A 19,710-nucleotide genomic window follows, 5' to 3' on the forward strand; every position below is an offset into this window, starting at 1 on the left:
AGCATTGTGGCCACTTACACCAGGATTGAATTTTGCTTTGAGGGGAGGCAAGTGGTGAGTGCCCCACTGAGGAACAAGTTGAAAACACCTAACATTGAAGAAACTTACACACAAATAAAGATGAGAGATTTAATCTCCCTTTCCAAGTTTTTTTGTTTGTTTGTTTGTTTTTAAACACCTTCAGCCTGAAATCACTGGACTGAGTTTCATAGTCCTAGACTTTGCAATTGTATTGTTGTCCTGTGAATTCACTAGCTATCCACAGGGAAATGAGTGTTCCTGTCTCAAACCCCTTTATGGAAAATTCCCCAACTGGTTTATGTGAGCGGAGATTAGCAATGCAAGCAGACATTACCAGAGGAGTGAAAGTGTGTGTGTGTTGGGGGAGGTTGGAAGAGGGGGGAAGGATGAAGGAAGGATGAAAGTTAGAAAAAGAAAAGTCATCTCTATTACATGATTTCCCTCTCTCTGGGATCTTGTGTAATCTCCCCTACTGCAGCACCAGCCACAGGATTTGGCCTCTACAGAAATTTGGGAACAGGATGGTAGGCAGACAGAGAATAACTGCTCCTCCTTATTAGAGAAAAGTACTTCAGAGCCTCCGCAGATCTAGTGTCATGTACTAATTTAAAAGACCATCTCCACTGCCTCACAGAAAAACAAGCAAGTCAAAATTCATTGAATTTCCTGCACTTGTGTGGGAAGTGCCACATAAAATATGATCCTGTGTCTTTTAAGTAGATGCCGCCATTTCATTTCTATGTAGTTTAGTAATTTTAATGCCTTCACAGACTAAAATAATTGTATATCACAATCTTGCCATAAATGGGAACAACCCCATTCCCACAGAACATCTTTTGACCTAAACCTGCCTTTCAAATAGAACAGTACTGTGTCAGAAGAGTTGGCTTATCCATTTCAGTAACAGTGCTGGCTGGGAGCTGTAACTTGCTGGTAATACAGAATCTGCTCAAGGTTGGGAGCCAACTGCTGGTGCAACACTGACAGATGCAGGACCCATATGCCCAAGTCTGGATAAGATTCCTGTATCACTGGCATCTGGATGTCAGCTTTTCTTTCCTGGCTCTACTGCTGGCTTTGCTGATAAACCCGATTGTCTGTCTGCTGTGGGTCAACCTGCTGCTGCCCTGTAGTCATGTTTCTTGGATCGTGAGCAGTTTCTCTCCATTAAGGAGTACTGTATAAACAGAGTATGCCTCCCTTAAAGCTTTCATATGCCACTAAACATCTAACTCAAACATGTCAGCTATTTCTGGCGAATTAGGCACAGAGGATGAAGTCTTGCAGTTGCAATGAAATGGCAAAACATTTAAATGTCCATTCAGTTTTCCTGTCTATTTCTCTGGGAGACTCACTGATATCATCCATGTTATTCTTTAATTCTAAACCATTTTTATTGCTTGGTGCCCTGCGAGAAATTGATAGTAGCAAAAGCTGGGTGCACCACAATTTCTAGAAAAATCTTTAGAAGGGGACACTGTATTAAAATGCTCTATCTGAAAGAGTCTTCTGTTTAAAAATCTGCTAGTACAACCGCAAGGTTTACTTAGAAATTTGCAACCATCACCCTAGTTGGGCATATATTTGAGACTAAAGAAAGTGAGGCCCTCTTTAAAAGAAACCCATGCTTTACCATAGCGACTGCTTTTCCTTTTACTGCCTTGAAAAACAACATGATTGAACTTTTGCTTTGGGCTGGGAATGCAACTATTACATTTTAGGAAGTAAAACAAAACTTCATAAAACCTAGTTACAATAAATCATAAAATGGTATCTGTTAGACAATGCACGGCTGTTTTCCACTCTCGTTCCAAATCTCCAAAATCCCAGCCTCTCCAGGAGGGAAGCCCCATAGGGCCGTTCCCGAACACGGCTTACAGGTGTATACACACTTTGATTCTGCAATGGCAGCTACAGTCGCCTTCTACTAAGCCTCCCAGCAGCAGATAATTAATACTCTGGTTAGGAACAGTCCGGCTGAGAGGTGGGGGAGCCTTTGCAGCATTAGTACCAATTAGGTACTAGCAAGCCCTGGGAGGTACTGGGAGCAGTACAGAACTGTACTGTCACAGGGGAAGCTCGAGTGGCCTACTGTGCAAGGACTAGTCAGGATGCACCATCCTTTTGGAGAACACAGCCTACTCCCCAAGTGTTCCTTGCCTAATTTGCAGGCTGATGCAGAATGGGAATGTGGCCATTTTCCCACCTCCTCCGTGTCCCACTGGTGTGCAAACAGGAGGAGTTCTGTACTCTCCCCAGCAGAGAGACTGGTAACTGCAACTCATCCTTGCGCATGCCACACGAGGAGCAAGGTTTCTTCTGTTCTCCCACTGAATACCCTGCAGAATGGTCTGGCGTTTAATGGGGAAATCTGTGTCCAAACAGTGCACATCTAGAACTGACAGATATTAAAATACTATATTCCTTCTGTGGACAGATTTTAAAATAATAAAAATGGTTGACTGCTAGAAAGGGGACATGGTAGAAATATCATAAGTATTAAGATCAGAAGCACCGCTTTTGTTTTCAGGCCTTAGAGCTATGGGTTTAAAAACAAACAAAACCAAAACATTTGTTCAGTTTTTATTCTATATCTCAATGCAATATTGTGTCCTTGAAAAACATTGATTCCTACTTTCTAACATGTACTTTGTTAACTATCGTTTATGTTTAAGATATTGCGTTTCATCAAAGGCAATATCATACTGTATCTTTGTTTTTGCTTGACTGCATAATTTGTAAAGGATGAAAAACCCTGTCTAGATCATCACCGCCTCAGACATGTAAAAGAAGAAATTAAAAAAAAAAAAAAAAGGAACGAAGCCAAGCTCAACAACACATTCTTTCAATGAGTTTATTTAAGATCCCAATTTTTTTGTTCTCAGAGTTAACAGATGGCATATTTTTTATTTCCAGTACTGTCTGCTGATAGCATACTTTATGTACATAAATCAGTGAATTATAAACTGTGATAGACGTTTGATTGTAAAACTTTGATTGTTCTAAATACCAAAGCATTGTGTAAAGTCTTTGAGTTTAAATCTCACGTAAAGGTTTTTTTGGAGACTATACAGGGAAAATCGTTGAGTCTCTACAGGCCTGGTGTACATTAGGTGCCTTCCCCAACTTTTTTGTTTTTGGTTTTGTTTTTAATAAAACTATAACATTGGTTTTCAAACTGTGGTTCATGGAGCATTTGCTGGGAGCCTGCGGAGAGCTGGTTGCTCACATGTTGCTGACTCCTCCACAGCTGCTAAACCACATCAGAAGAGAGCTAAAAATATGTTAAATACTTCCTTCATATTTTTTCATGTGAACAACTTCTGTAGTTGCCAACGGTTTGTTATGTGATTGAAAATGACATGGTGGCAAATGGGAGGGGAGATAGCCATATGAAGATTTCTGTATTCAGATATGGTCGCACTACAAAAGAGTGTGAGAATGCTCGAACTATAGGTACCTATGTGAACCCATGGAGCATTTTCTGTTTCTTAAAATGTGTGCCAAAGAGACATAATTAATCATTTATATGGTAAAGCAAATATGGTAAGTCACATAGATTTAAGACCACAATGAACTGTAAGCAATCAGAAGGCAAATTAAAGAAAAAATACTGGATCAAGAATTTATTTAGAGGACCACACAGGAAAAGGGTGAAAAATAATGATCAATACATAAAATATGCAATTTAGAAAAGTCTTTGCAACTCACAAAATACAATTTGAGTTCATTCATCTACTACTAAAGGAGTATAATCTTATATCAAGTATGAGGATATGTATAAATAATGCTTTTAAACTATTGGGAGTCACAGGAGAAAATCTTTTCAAACGGTGAAAAGGATATATCCTTATATACAAGAAGAAAAATGATTAATTGGTTAAATGCTATACCCAATTAATGGGTTTAATTCAACATTGACTTGAATTTATGTGACCTCATTAAAGGCTTCCCCAAAGAAGATGTAAAACAATGGATGCACTTAAAAAGTTTCTTCTGTTTTGAAAGTTTTATCAGCTTTAGTAGTATACCCCATTATGTACTGTTCAGGGAATACTGCTAAAGCAGATAGAAACGTTCAAAACACAGACTTTTTTAACTGTGTCTGTTCTTGTTATTAGTAGGAGTTACCAACTTTAAACAACTTGATTCACAGCAGAAAGTAGTATCATTTATAGATGTCTGCCCATTTACTTTACAAAATGAGACGTTTGCATTCATGCAAATATTAGACTTTTTAAAGACATGCAAAGGTGTTTGCACTTTCCAAGTCAGGACCAGATTAAGGCATGGGCACAGAGACCTGTGCCCAGGTCTCCAGCTCCTGGAGTCAGTGTGTGAACAAAATCTCAGTTTTCATTTAAGTTTTTTAAACAATAAGTTTTTAGCCATCATGGTTGCAAAGAGAAGCATGAAATCATAACCCAAATGTAACAAATTCAATGAAGTATGTCCCCGAATCTGCACACAGCCTGAAACAATAGTTCTGAGAGGTGTGAACTACCCCATGAATTTCAATTGGGTATTAACTCTGAGACCCACTGCTCTGGGTGTCTCTTCTGTCACCCAACAGAAGACTGTGACTATGTCTACATTACCACTTATGTTGGCATAATTTACGTCACTCAGGAATGTGAAAAAAACACGCCCCTGAGAGACATAGGTTGTACCAACATAAGCATTGGTGTGGACAGCACTATGTTGATGGGACATAGCTACCACTGCTTGTTGAAGGTGGTTTAATTAAGTTCACGGGAGATCGCTCTCCTGTCGGCATGGAATGGCTACATAAGAGATCTTACTGTGTTGAGGCTGCATCGGTACAGCTGTAAGATCTTGACAGTAAACATAGCCTAGCTGTGTGACAGGAGAAGAGTGCAGCAGACTGCTACTGAAAACCAAGGGGAAGACCCTGCTGCTGCTGCTGCTGGGATAAGAGGACCCACACTGCTGCCCCGGCCGCCACTCCAGGTAGGGGCAGAGTAACAGCACAAGGGCAGAATAATGGAAGTAGAGATACAAAGAGCTCTATGTTGTGTGCCCGGAATCCTGGATTACCTTAATTCAGCCCTCTATCAATTGTGTGTACATGCATTTTAGACATGTGAAGAAACAAACAAATGCACATCTTACAAACATTAAAAAGGGGGGGAAAAGGAAAACTAAGAAGGATGCTTGTACCAATCTAACCCACCATGCACTGATATGCACCAAAAACAGGATATTTGAAAAATTTGTACTAGACCGATTAAAGACCACCTAAAGATTATTTCTAGGTTTCTCTCCACGGAGTCTGAAAGGAACAATGCAGTCAACTTTGGATCTGTATTACTGGTAGTTTCTGCAAAGTGGAGACAAATGCCATTGTTTATAGTCACAGTATATAAATAAAAAATATATTTTCCTTTTAAAAACTTTTTTCTATTCATTTATATAAAATTGAGAGCCTTCTTACCCCCCCAGTGCATATGTGATTGGTGCCAGGGGAAGAGGTGGGGAAGGGGAGAAAACCCAATGATTTCCAGAAATCAAAACATTTTAATTGTCCCCATCTGGACCTTTATGATCTCCATTCAAGATATGGTTCTTTTTGGAGAACCCATGCATTACTTCAGCTGAAAATAGGGCTAACCCCAAAATCATAGCTGAATGAAGACTCCATTAAATACAGTTTTGTTGATGTAGCAGGGGAAAAAATTCCTCCTTCAACCTCTACAGGCTGCAGAAAGTCCTCCATTTCTGTTAATGACCTATTCCTTCTGTCTGATTCAATACAGCCCACTGGCTATGGAAATGACAACACTCAGCAGGTGACAACAAAACAGTCAACAAACAGTGCTGAGATATGTCATTTTCCTCAAATACTTTCTCAGGAGTGAAATGACACAGTACGATATGCTGTATCCAGCTCAGATCAAATATTTCTTTATTAAACGAAACTACATGTACTATAGTTGCCATATAAAATGCAGGTTTAAGTGTGTTGCTTCAAGCTTCAATTGCAAAACAATTTGATACTTGATTTTTTATATATACATATATATTTCCCCCCTTGGTCTCTTAATACACACCCCCTTGGGCAGCTACTGTTAAGATGCCATATCTTTGATATAGCTTTGCATTGAAAGCATTGCCTTTCTGGGTCCAAACTAATGCACTTACTGTGACTGGGACATCTTGGGATATGTAAATTAGCATCTTTCAAGTCTCTGAACACAGGAAGTCCTCTTGTCATGTATTCCAGATCATTGATCTGAGGCCTCAATTTTAAACAACAATGCATGTGCAGAGGTGTTTAGCCTTTTCAGATTCAGAACTAGCCTTTAGTTCCTAGTTCTCTTTAAGAAAATGAAATATATTCAGCCAACTTCTGTTCTAATTTCCAAAATCGCTTCATAGCCTTCAGTGGAGTTGCTCTGGATTTACAGCTGTTTAAGTGATCACAGAACTCAGCTCAGTGAGTACAGTTATGTTTACTCATTATTATATTTGTTTATTACTACTTATATTAAAGAAGTGCCTAGAAGCCCCATGCCTTTCTCCACCAGTGGAACAGCTGTAGCATTAAAATCAGTACTAGAGATTCAGCTTTTTTTCTGACTGTTTTGTGGCTTCTCTACTAGACGAGTCTCGTGATCAACCCTTGACAGACTCCAATGCAGGTATTAAATACTCATCTCTGGAAAAAAAATGAAATACTATGCGTCCTTGAATCTAAGGCAGAATTTTGTTACTGGGGGTGTCCTATTTCAATGAAGACATACTGTACAACTGAGATATTGATCTTCTGTAGTTTTCAGAGATCCTACTAACTTTTTCACAACACTACAGGTATTAGTCCCATAGTCCTGCCTTAAAACTGTGCCATGATGTGACTTTTGAGCAGTTAATATCTGGACAGTTGATGTCATATGATATTATTGTTTCAGTAGATCATATGGTCTCTCTCTTTTTCTCAACAATGAGCACCCAATACTTCTCTGATCCAGTTGCCCATGATATAATCATATTTCTATTCTTAGAATTTGGGATTTGTATCTGTACAGATTCTTTCCGCCCAGTTGGAAATTTCATTTTCTTCAAATCTGTTTTACTTGTTTTTTTAGGGTCCCCCCCCCCTAGTATGGTACTACTCCCTCTCCTTATGGTGGAATCAGTCTTTCTTGCTGAATTTACATTAATCTAATTACTGCATCCCATTCATTATTGTGATCTCATCATTCTTCAGAAAGGCCTATTATGCCTAAACTATGTTTTGTTATCAGATATTCTAGATTAACTATGTTTGCCTTTAAAGGTTTTTGCATGGGTATAGAGAAGTTTTTAGTTTTTCCTGCCAGTCTATTTTTCCCCCCTATGCAACTCTTTTCTCTCACAGTCTGTTACTTTTTGGATTATACCTTTATGAGCTCAACCTATGTCTCCTCCAGCTTCACCCTTGAAAGCTTTGGATATTATTTGAACAAAGGAATGAGTCTGATAACAGTGAATTATGTGTGACAAAGATGAGGGTCCAATTCATAATTAAAATGTATAAAGTAGAGGATGTGTCTTTTGAAATCACTCCCCTTTGGAGGCCTATGCCATCTTTAATCCGCTTCTCCAATCTACCTTGTTACCTGTGTATTCCATTTTATCACACAATGCATGCCTCTTAACTGCCAAAACACTGTTAAAGACCATTTCATTGATTGGTTTAAACTACAACACCCCTCATCCCTTGAATTTAACAACTGATATACAACTTTAATCTGCCATGTTGAATGTCAACAGTAATCACTGCCCTGCACCTTTAAGCGGGGATGGGGGTATTTGGCTGGCTGGCTGAAGGGAACAGTGCTTTATGACTTGGGGGAGGGGGAGAGATGAAAACTACTGAGGTGTTCGTTAAAGGAAAGAATGGGAGCGGTTGGGGACTCCATTCTTATAGCCCACCTAAACCCTCCTACGAGGGGGTGTGGAAGATAAGGTACCAGCAATGGATTTGCTTGAGTCCCTGGATGGAAAAAGAGGGGGAGCTGGTGAAAACCCCCCCACCCCCAGGTAATTATGGAATAAACATGGGGTTACCTGTACTGTACACTTTTATCTGCTGGGTAGTCCCAGACACCTAATAATAAAGTTGCAACCTGATTAAACCCATGTCAAATGTGTCCTATCTTTTTTTCGGTATAGCCAGACAATCATTCTACTTCCTCACCCTCCTTTCCTTCAGCAAGTCCAGAACTCTGCCCCAAATGTTTAATAAGTGTGACTAAAATTTTGTACACTTCACCACATTTCCTCCCTATGCCATATGCTAACATAGATCTGTGAACAACCTGTCCCCTTAATCCAGTACAACTCTATAAGAAACTGAACTGTCACCTTTTATAGTTACATACTGCACCACTGACATCATTAGCAATTGCCATTTCTTGTCCACACATTTCCAAGCCAGCAGTAGACTCTTTTCAGTTAATATCCTTTCTAGACTGGCATAATCATCTATATATTCCAGGACTACCACCTGCTGCTTCCTCACCTTTAGTCTCATGTCACTGTTGCTATCCTAACCGGTGTTGTACAGAGTTCACCTCATTATATAATACTTAAAGTTGTCGAAAATAGTACATGAGAAGAGGAATCTTTTCCCTAAAATTTTACAGCACTCCAACACCTTACTATCTGTTTCTCCTCTCTTCCAGCTCTCAGGTCAGGTAGGGCCCTGTGCCCTAATAAGAATCTCTGAGAAGATTGGAAATGTGCCCTGCCACCCATCAAGCTCCAAGGTCACCTATGCACTTGATGCCGATTTATACGTGTTTTTGTACTTAAAATGAATAACCATGAAGTATGTGATATCAATTTTAAAACTCCCCAAACTTTTACAATACTTAAACATTTGTGGCTGAACAAAAATTAACTGCTTCTTATTGTCTTATTCAATAATGATCATTCATTCTGTTTTGCCAATTTTAACTCTTAGCAGTCTTCCTACTCACATGGCTAAATATTGCTGCTTGTTTCTACCCAAAGGAAGCATTTTTTGTTTCCAAACTACATTATTAACTATGTGCAACTTCTGTACCATCTTTCATTACCTGAAAAATGTAGAAGACCTGCTCCACTCCCTGATCTTTCCTCTGACTTTAACAGTGAAGAGTCACAGGTTTTGCACAAACTAAATTGGTTACACACCTAATACATGTTTACAATGCATGAAAAACTTTGCCAGCATACTCTCCAGTTAATCTGTTACCTTCAAGACATCTTCTTAGTCATGAGAACAAATAAATTGTGTCATTATCTTGTTATACTGTTGGTGATTATTATAAATAAATATCAATATATTTAAAATGTTATAACATATTGTAGTGAGAACATTTAATGAACTCTTTCCACCTTTTGAATCTACCATGTTTGATGGATGTCACTGTGCTCCTATTGGTGCAATAACAATGCTGCAAACATAGAAAGAGAAATGGAAGACCAAGGCCTATTACCATACGCAGAAAACTCTCTGGTGATCTGGTAGTTTCTTATAAATTCTATACAGCTTTCTTCCTTTGTGTATATAATGGCACATGTTTCTACAACAGGACAAAAGATGTTACATCCTTTGGAAGTAGAGAGGAAATTTTTTCATAACAACAGTTTTCAATTATAATTGCAATAGAACTGGTTAAATATGAAAAAAACAATCTGACAAATCATTCAATCTGTTACTATTCATGCTTCTATATTATTGATGTTAGTGAGTATTCTGAGAACTGCTGGCCATTCATGAAAGTGTAAATGAATCCCAACAGCTTCACAATATTTAGCCCAAATGAATATTTACCCAAAAAATCATAATATAAGTGTGTTACTCATTATTACTTATTTGTTTTTTCTCCTGTTTAAAATGTCTCAATCAACCAATCAGGAAGTAGAAACAAGACCATAGGTAAAATTTCCCAAAGGACCTTAGTTATACAGGAGGTTAAGTCCCTTTTTCAAAACTGACTTAGATACTTAGGAGCCTCAATCCCATTGTCTTTCAATGAATCTCAACCTCCTAGGTGCCTAAGTCACTTCTGCAAATGGGACTTAGGATAACATTTTCAAAAGCAGCTATGTTATTTGGGTGAACAACTACACAGTATGAATAACAAAAAGTCAATAGTCACTGTAATTAACTGGCAAAACGTTCACAATCAACCCCCGGTCAAGAAACATTTTGTCCAAACTATTTGGTGAATATTTATTAATAGCAACTACATCCAAATGTATCAGGAATAGTTTTTCAGTGATTTTCAAATAGCAAGGAATGTTAAATTCACACAGGACATTATTGAAAATGAATAACTGGCCAACTCTAAAGATCAGTAACCCAGAGTGTCACAAACACTACATTAATACTGTTACATACTACTATTACTGTATTACATTTATTACAAAAACTAATGTTTATATTCTCTTTACAAATATAAAAAAACAATAAGGGGCATTTTTCAAAATTGAAAAGATTTTTCTGGATTATAAGTATGTTTTTTTTAAGCAGGTATTAAAATATTTGATTACAAGTGTACCCCTACATTTGGCAACAAACAGAATACATTTAAGAGTCAAGAAAGTACCTTTTATTAGACCCACACAGATTTGTTTGTACTACATTCTCACATACTAGCTGACAAATGGGTTTTCTGGGCACTGTATTTGTGAATCAAGAACAAAACACATATGGCTCTTAGATTCTCCATGAAAATATGTAATTTAATGTAAGTTGTGTAAAATGTTAGCAGCAATGCAGCAGACTTCTTATACCCAAGGGTGGATTTGGGACTTTTTTGAGTTTTTAAATGCAGAAAAGCTGAAGAAAACTCAATGGCCCCAATCCCATGTGAGATCCTGTAGAATGGAGCGAAAGAAGAGTAAACCTCCACTAAGAATTACTTGTGGAAATTTCTCCTTTACCATTCCACCAAAGGATTGGAGTTTCCCTAGCTCAGAAAAGGATGCACACAAACACGCCAGATCCCCATCCAATCCACAGGAGACCATGGACTATCACATAAAGATTCCGCAGCATCACAAGTCCCAACTAGCTCTGATTTGGTCCTTGACAGTGTGGCTCCTTCTAAGCCATGCTGACAAGGAGTCACTGGACCAGAAACATCATGAAGATGACCCTTAGAGGAAGGAAAGAGGAATTCCCAGCTCTGATGGTGAGGCACAATCTAAAGTGGATTTCTGTTTTTCTGATTTTTTCAAGGGTGGTATGAGGACAATGTACAAATCCCCCAAGATCACCTTCTGTAAGCCCTGAGAAAAGGAGAGAATGCTGTTGAGAAAGTAGCTGAGCCCTTTTTCAGCACAGGATGGAGAAATCAGTACAATCCCACTCCACCTGCAAATCATGGGGGCATGACTGGGCTCACTGTTATAGTGCTATTAGATGGTCCTGGGGATTGTCACTGGGATTTTGAGCTTTTTCACTCCTTGTTCACTGGCTCAAATCCATCTAAGGCCTGTAATGGCCCAAACGTTGGCTAAGTGTTTGGGGTTTTTTTGACCTACGGGAACTGAGCTGGTGTTCTCAATTCACTTCCTTGTGAACAACTCCACATGACATAAAGCACCATTATAACTGGCACCACGATAAAGTCCACAAATAAAATGAAGATTTAGTGGACATGGAAACTTGAATAGTCTTCTGAGTGAAAGGGATGGTGCATAAAAAATTGAGTAGAAGTACACTAGTAGGGCAGTTTGTAGAATCTAACACAACCACTGCCTGTGCAATTGTGTATGATAATTTAATGCACCATTAAAAAACTACAGTTGCTGACCAATCAGTCAGGCACTTTCACAGCATTGACTTCAATTTTTAAAAGTTACTGCTCTTATATACAGGAGTACACAGTCAGTAAGAATCACTGCAATTTAGATACAAAGTTGCTGTTGTTATTGTTAATGGAATATTTCTTTCCAAATCTTACATTTAAAGCTTACTGTCTAATACTAAATATATCTACTTTGATAAGAGCTTGGCATAAAAAAACTATAAAACAAAACACATATTTAAGAACTTATCTAAATTTTTACTAAAAATACTGTAAACTTTACTTTCAATTGTTTTCCAGTTCAAATCCTAAGGTGTGTTCTTTTTTGTTCAAGAAATTTTAAAAGCAACTAATTTAAATATGCAAAATTATCTTGAGTTGTTCATACGTGAACTTAAAAGCCGTGCAACACAGGAAAATTAAGTAATTATGCCTCCAAGTTATTTACTGCAATTAAGCTCATTTATCATATGCAAATTAGTGCAAACTGGTCTCATTAGTTACTAAATTACTCAATATGAGCTGAACAATGTAGCACTCCAGTTTGTAATGAAAAATCCCTGTAGAGGCAAGCAGTATCAATTAAGCTAATTTGCATATGCAAATATATTCACTAACTTTCCCTTTTCTCTATATTTAGTTCTACATTTCCTGATCATTCTTGATTATATAAAGAATATGGGGTCACTGACCCCTTTTCTTAATCCTCAATAGTTAAGAAGTTAAAGAAAGTATCAAGAGATGTAAACTGACCATATTCATCTTAACTTTTAAGTCTTCCTTGAACTAAAGTTTGCCAATAAGAGATAACAGAAATCAAATTTGTTTCATTGAACTTATAATGAAGTAAAAAATACACCACAGAGGTAAAATTTAAGATATTTTTCATTGCAGCCTAACCTCATTATAAAGCTACTCTCATGCACAAGATGAATGTGGAGTATAATGAAGTCTTGCTAATAATTAATGGGCGACTCTAATTATCTGGTTTCTCTTCTATTCAAGGCATTCCCACTATTTCTCCATCCAGGTGTTTTAATTGGATAATGTCTGAAAGCTTCTTTTCTGATTGTGAGGCTACTGCTATAATAATATTTGGGGTATTTCCTTTTTTTTCCATGAGCACATTGTGCGTAGTTTCTTTTGGCCATAAACCTACCGTGGGAATCATCTCTTCAGTATGATATACTGCAATTGGCTGTGGCTTGGAAATTTTTGACATGATTGACTGAGAGTACTTGCTTGTAGAATCAAGATTTAAAATGTCACAAGATGTTGCTCCATTTCTATTTTTATAACATCACTATAAACAAACTATGTACACTTTTTAAATATAGATTATATTGTGGTTCTCGTGTGTCTGTCAATAAATTTTGAATTAACAAAAGTATTAGAAAAAGTCTCTTTAATTTCTGAATTTACCTTTAGCCAGGACTTTAAAATATTAATTATGAAGGGCACTGAACAGATTACCTATTAATCCAGCTTCCTTAGATCACAGATTCTGAAAAATATGGGTACTCCTGCAATACAGTACTTTTTGCAGGTTGGCTCGTATTTCTCTGTTCATCTCTCTCTCTCTCAAATAACAGTTACCACAGTATTGCTTTGAATGTCATTTCTAGAAGTAGTGCCCACCAAAGCAATATTTGTTAGAGCAGCATTCCACTGGAGGAGACTCTAGTTGGATTTGTGACATCTTACTAGTATTCCGACCTTCTGGAGTGCTTTTCCAATGACATCACAAGGTGCTTCTACCAATGACATCACAAGGTGATAGTCTGAGATTCCTGCAGCTACTGTATTTCAATGCTTTCCCTATAATCTCTTACTGAGTGTTGTTTTATACGTTTTAGCCTGCTAAAGCGAGACAAGATTTTTAACATATTATGACTAACTTACATCCATTATAAGTTCACTGCGCTCTTTATCCATCATCCACAATCTATTCTCTTTTAAATGTCACCCTAGAACTTTCTTTTATCAATTCTGCTGAAGATTAATGGAAGCAATTTGGAGAGACCAACACCCTCTTTGAAAAGGCCACACCTCAACAGATATTCAATATGGAATTTATGGTGACTCAGACTGAAAACCATCAACTCCACATGCTGTAGTGATTTTTTGCTATCTGTGTACCTCTTACCTCCCCTATGTATTAGTTGGGGGGGAAATCCAAAATAAATAGGAAATCTGCTTTAAGCAGATAAAAAAATGATGAAAGCTTCTTAGCCATTCAATGAATGAAAAATTTACATTCCAAATAGCTAATAAGGTTGTAGTGTGATAGACCTCAAATAACAAAATGAATTTTATGCATATTATAAGGTCATGATCGACATCTGGACTAAAACTGGATACAAATCAATTTCAATGAGGTTTTATCTGGGTATTACTAGTAATACATATTGTAAAAAGCGTACCTTTACGTATACAGTATGTATTTATATATTCATAGCAGCATGCTGACAAATTACACAAACTCAAACATCACAAAACTGCTGCTTATTTATTCTTTTTTTGTATTGTTTTGTTACATCTGTGAGACAGCACAACCGCATTTGTGTCTATTATGCAAAACTCAGTGATGCACATTTACCATCTTTGGTACAGTAACCATAACATAAGTATTTGCTTACAGCACTAAAACCTTGAACCTAGACCTCTGCCAAGGACATACAAATAATTAAATCACTTCATTCATATTTTTTGCACTTAAGGGAAATTCATTCCAGTGGTAATTTTTACGTTTTGCTAGAATTATCTTTGTTACCATTTTACTTTAGCTAACTGCAAAAAGGTATGAAAACCTGGAGATTATCCATAGCTCCTTTGAAAGCTACAGCTGCGGTAGTACAGAGAAATACCTCTCAATTGTTTCAGATGAAGTGGAATATTTCTCATTATAGTATCCTAACTTGCTTCTCTTGCATATCAAAAGACAATATTCCATGCTGCATACTCGGATTGAGAAGCAGAAATTTCTGCTAAATAACAGCAGTTATTTAGTGCTGCAGTTAGAAAAGACCATATGCACAGCAGGTTTCTTATTTCCATAAGGTTTTTTGTTTGTTTTTTTAGTCTACATTGACAAAACACTGCCCATTTTGTTGCTGTTGCCTTTGTTACCTGCTTCTACTCTATGACAACTAAAACCTAAAAAATGTTTTGTGGAATCACGAAGCCCTGACAAAACAAAACACATAACATACATGAATGTCTCTATCAGGTCATTTCTGTTCAATCTAATCTTTTTCACATATACCTACTGTACGGTGTCATAAAATGCTTTGGGAAAAATCAAATTATTCTTATCTCATTTACTACTAAGACCTGGAAGACATGCTGTTATTTCTTCTCTATGAAGATTTTTGTAATTTGCACTGTTAGAGTCATGACAATTGTGGGCAGGGGAAGGGAAATGGTGCTTGTAAACTAAAATGAGAAAAGAAAATCTAAATCTGAACAGGACACTTACAAAAATCAAATTATTTACCCAAAATGGTGTTTTATACACACACAGTATATCTGTGAGCAACAGTTACTGCACAGTCCAATATAGCTACATAGTGTGATTCATCTAAATTATTACAGCACAAAGAGTACTTGCCCTCCCTATCTCATTAAATTTCTCTCACTCATAGACTTTCTAAAAAGAAAAAATTGGAATCTGTAAAAAAAAAATCTCATAAACGTAAGCCCTGATAACAGCATAATAATTGGCAGAAATATTGTTACTGTCTAGTCATCTTGATTATTTTGGTAAAGCCATTATTTTTACCTGTAAAATGTGACTTCCCAAATGTGATTCAAATACTTCAATGGCAAGGGCACTGGGGCTTCTCCTGCGCTGGGCACCTATAACTGAATAAAAAACAATTATGTTCCAATGTCTGCACATTCAGTCATGCTGTATCCCTGATTACACCACTGGAAAGATACTATAGACATGGACTCTTGCATTTTTAAACACCATTAGTGTTAATTACAACTTTGCCTTGCACTATAGTAAGTAAAATCACTATATAACTTTCAGTGACTTGAATTTTGTGGCACAATATTATTCTTTTCAAAGCTGTTAAAGTGCCCGGGAACTATGAAAATTAACATGCAATACTAATGGTTCTCAACCTGTGGCCCAATCAGCACACAGCTGCAGCCCATGTGACAGTCTCAGGGCCATGCAGGTAGTATATATATTGTGTGGATGGGGCCCACATAACACATAGAGAGCTGGTAAATAGTTTGAGAGCCACCCAACTAGACAAATATGGCACAAGTCCCGATAGAAGTTTCTTTGTTCATATTGCTAAGACTATGGACCAGGTTTGGTAAATAAAATAAGAAATATTAAAGTAGAAGATGCTAAATATAACACGTGTGCACCCAAATGTGCAGACAAAACCCCCAAAATTACTCCATAATTGTAAAGATAAGAAATATGTCTTTCTGAACATGCTACCTCCTTCATTTGAAAGTGGACTGAAGTGCCTGAAAAAGTCACCATTTGCAAACAATTTCCTCTCCATGATATCTGAGGTATCAAAACTATTTCCTATTGTAAGTATAAGGAAATATTGCAATATCCCAGATACCAAGGTAACTGCTGTGTCTTCAAACAGCAATCTCCATACTATTTGTTAAAATAAATAGTTTTAAAAATAGAAAGGGAGTAACTTGCAGTTATGTTTTCAAAGGCAATGATGACTAAAATAAGAGAAAAAAATCAAGAAATCACACAGTAGAACTTTCATTAATCTCTACTTCATATGGGGTTCCAGGAACAACAAGACAGTAATAGATGGCTAAACACAGCCAAGCAGGGGAGAAAGTAACCTACTGTAGATATAGAGTTTTTTGTTTTAGGTCTAGATTGTGTCTAGCTCTGCTTGGGGGAAATGGGGGACAAGGGAAGAGGGGAGATGGTTTAAGGAGACTCCCCTCCCCCTTGCAGAGGGCAGACATATTCACATCTAAGACCCTGGTGGAACAGTGCCCCTGGAGCACAAGAGGCAGTGTTGCATCTCTACACACCACAGTGCCTTGAAGACATAATCTAACTCAATGTATTTAGCCAAGGAAGCTCAGTGATAAAGTTTGTAATAGGTAACAACAAATATAGCGTACTAGACCAACAAAGTAGTCCAAAGCTGTTACTGAACAGGCTAACTTGTTAGCAGGCTGATTATCAATTGTCCAATAAAAACTAATTTTAGAGCAACAATTTGTAGAAGTCTTCTGTGACATCAGCTGCCAAGTCTGATATTTGCACACAAAGGTATAGGTCAAGTAATGACAGGGATGTTGACTTATAAGTGTAATGTCACTCCTTACTGATGCTTCATGTAATTTCCTTGCAGGAAATTCTAAACTATTTATACTGGACACACAATTGACTTTGTTGTTAATAGATTCAGGCAACAGCCTATAACAGTTACAAATGGTGACTGCTCCAGACCTAATATTTCCATGTCATCTTCATCTACTCTCTGAAAGGAAACCAAGAACATACATAAAAACAGCTAAAACAAATGCAGGGTTTTCCCAGATTCTTTCATTACATACTGAATTGAGACAATAGATTTTTATGTCACAATCAGTTATGCACTTTTACTCCATACAATAGCTGAAGAGATATGTCACATCAATATTATACTTGTACTTGACTTAGTTTCTTACTAATCAATTTTACTTTTGGTTTTCACTCCACAAACTGACCCCCACTTCTCTGACCCTGAATAGTTTTGCTCATCAGTGCTTTTGTCTCTCCTTTCCCCATAGCTACATGAATGCCTGTAATTTGCAGGATTTTGATCAAGTATAGGATTTAGGGACAAAATTCAAAGCATTGTAAATTCTTTAGGATTACTTCAGTCTGCAAATGAAGTGGTCTTCTTTCCCTACTCTAGGCTCTTATTCTTTAACTCCTCCCCCAGTCCTCCACACACAGGCTCATATTTAGAGATGATCCCCTCCATCTAGCTTGCCCTACCCCCTGAAATGCCCTGAGCAGTTAGCGTGAATAGGACGTGCAGCCATATTTATTAGGGAAACTTTAGCTTTAATTATAGCTAGAGTAAGATATACAGCATTGTAAAGGTTATCAGTGTTCTCATTATGATTACTATCAGTAAGTACTGCACACAATACAGCCGTTTCATGTATGGTTTACCAGAAACCAAGTGGGAAAAATCTACAGGTGTTCCTTAAGCATTGTTTCTTCTTTTTATATAATCATTGTCTAAAACAAACAAACAAAACTTAACTGGTTCTCTTTCTTTCAACTAGACTGTGATTTATTTTTCACACCAAGCCTAAAGACATCACCACTCAGATATTTTTTCTGATTAATGTTCTATTTCTATACACCACTCCCTAAAATTCACTGGCATATTTTTAAATGTAGCTGATTTACTGATTATTGCTTCCAGTTCTACAGTGTTAATTGCACATGATGGTTGTTCAGCGTGCGAATGACATAACTTGAATAAGGTCTATGGATATGATCAAACAGAAATCAGTAAATGATCTGCATGTGGAGTTTTAAAGCAATAGCTGTGATGTAGAAGCCTTTTTACTAATAGCTCATCTGTCCTTTTGCACTTTAGACCCTTTCAGTTTCAAAGTGTGTGTGTGGGGGGGGTGGGGGGGTTCAAATTACAATATTCCAATATAAGTGAGCTGATGTTAGAAAATGCAAACTGGACTGGATAATCACACCTTTAATATTTGTCAATCAAATCCACTAAAAACCTACACATGTGTCTTGGTACATGGTATCCATGTGCATAAATATCTTGTGAGAGTTTCATGCCATTCAGTTCTATGTCATTTTTATGGTGCTGGAACGCCTCTTGATTTATGTGTTTTGCCCTTATGCAGGTGATGTGGGGCTCTAATGACAGTTCCTAATTTTACAACCAACATAAATATGTTAAACAGGATACCATTATGGCCTCTGGTAGCCAAGCTCCAACACTAGCATTGGTAACTGAACAGATCTTAAATATGTACTTCTTAACTTGCACTTTATTTTTTCTTTGTACTCTCACTATCATATTTGGCATTTTGAGGAACGAGACAATAATGTTTTGATAATTCCAGAACATAGAATACAATGCTATTTTCCTCACTGTTCTGCTTTCACTGCCTCAATATTTTACTTTTTCCAGCCTCAAGCAGTTGATTTCATGCTGTTCATCTGCATCACAAAAATAATATTTTAGTATACCAGGGTATATCAGATTGGAACATTTCAGAAACATGATGAGTTTCTTATGCAATTTGGCAGTCCCGTAACGGAGTAGACTCACATGTGCTGAATGGGTCATTTATTAAATCCAATATACAGCCTTCATTCCCTTTATCTGATTGCCCAATTTAAAGACACTACTTTTAAAAATCTACATTAGATATAGGATGCTCAAAGAGCAGAGCAAAATAAAATAATGTATTATGGCTTAGATTATAACCTACTACTATGCAGTCATGCAGGTGACTAAGCCATCCTCCACCCACCATGCACAATCATATAAGGCTTGCTGGGATAGGGAGTCTGCATGCAACCGGGTGATTCAGACTCTGTGACACCACTATTTCCTATCACAACAAAGCAGACAAGGAAGGACTGGGGTACAAGCAGAGAGAAGCAAGAGACTAGATGAAGTTATATTTCCACTCTTCCATCCTTCCAATGTTTCAACTGGCAGTGGTGATTAGGTGCCAGGCAGGGAGTATGCTCTATCTGGCAGCGCAACTGATGTGGCATACTTCAGTTGCCTGTCATGGAACACAAGGTCAGGGAGAAATGTGACTCAGAGATGTGCCTCTCTGAGTCACAATTCATTTTTGGAGATCTGCTTGTGCCAGTGCAGTTATATGA

General features: G+C 37.4%; 1 protein-coding gene across 1 annotated transcript in view; it reads right to left on the reverse strand.

Moving 5' to 3' along the window:
- Nucleotides 1-19,710, reverse strand: part of NPAS3 (neuronal PAS domain protein 3) — a 564,171-nt gene that overhangs the window by 392,675 nt on the left and 151,786 nt on the right. Inside the window, exon 2 of the mRNA XM_065403876.1 lies at nt 15,610-15,686. Coding sequence (XP_065259948.1) covers nt 15,610-15,686 — 77 coding nt within the window. The remainder of the gene's footprint in view (nt 1-15,609; nt 15,687-19,710) is intronic.

The sequence above is a fragment of the Emys orbicularis genome, chromosome 4 (genome assembly GCF_028017835.1).
Source record: "Emys orbicularis isolate rEmyOrb1 chromosome 4, rEmyOrb1.hap1, whole genome shotgun sequence".
NCBI lineage: Eukaryota > Metazoa > Chordata > Testudines > Emydidae > Emys > Emys orbicularis.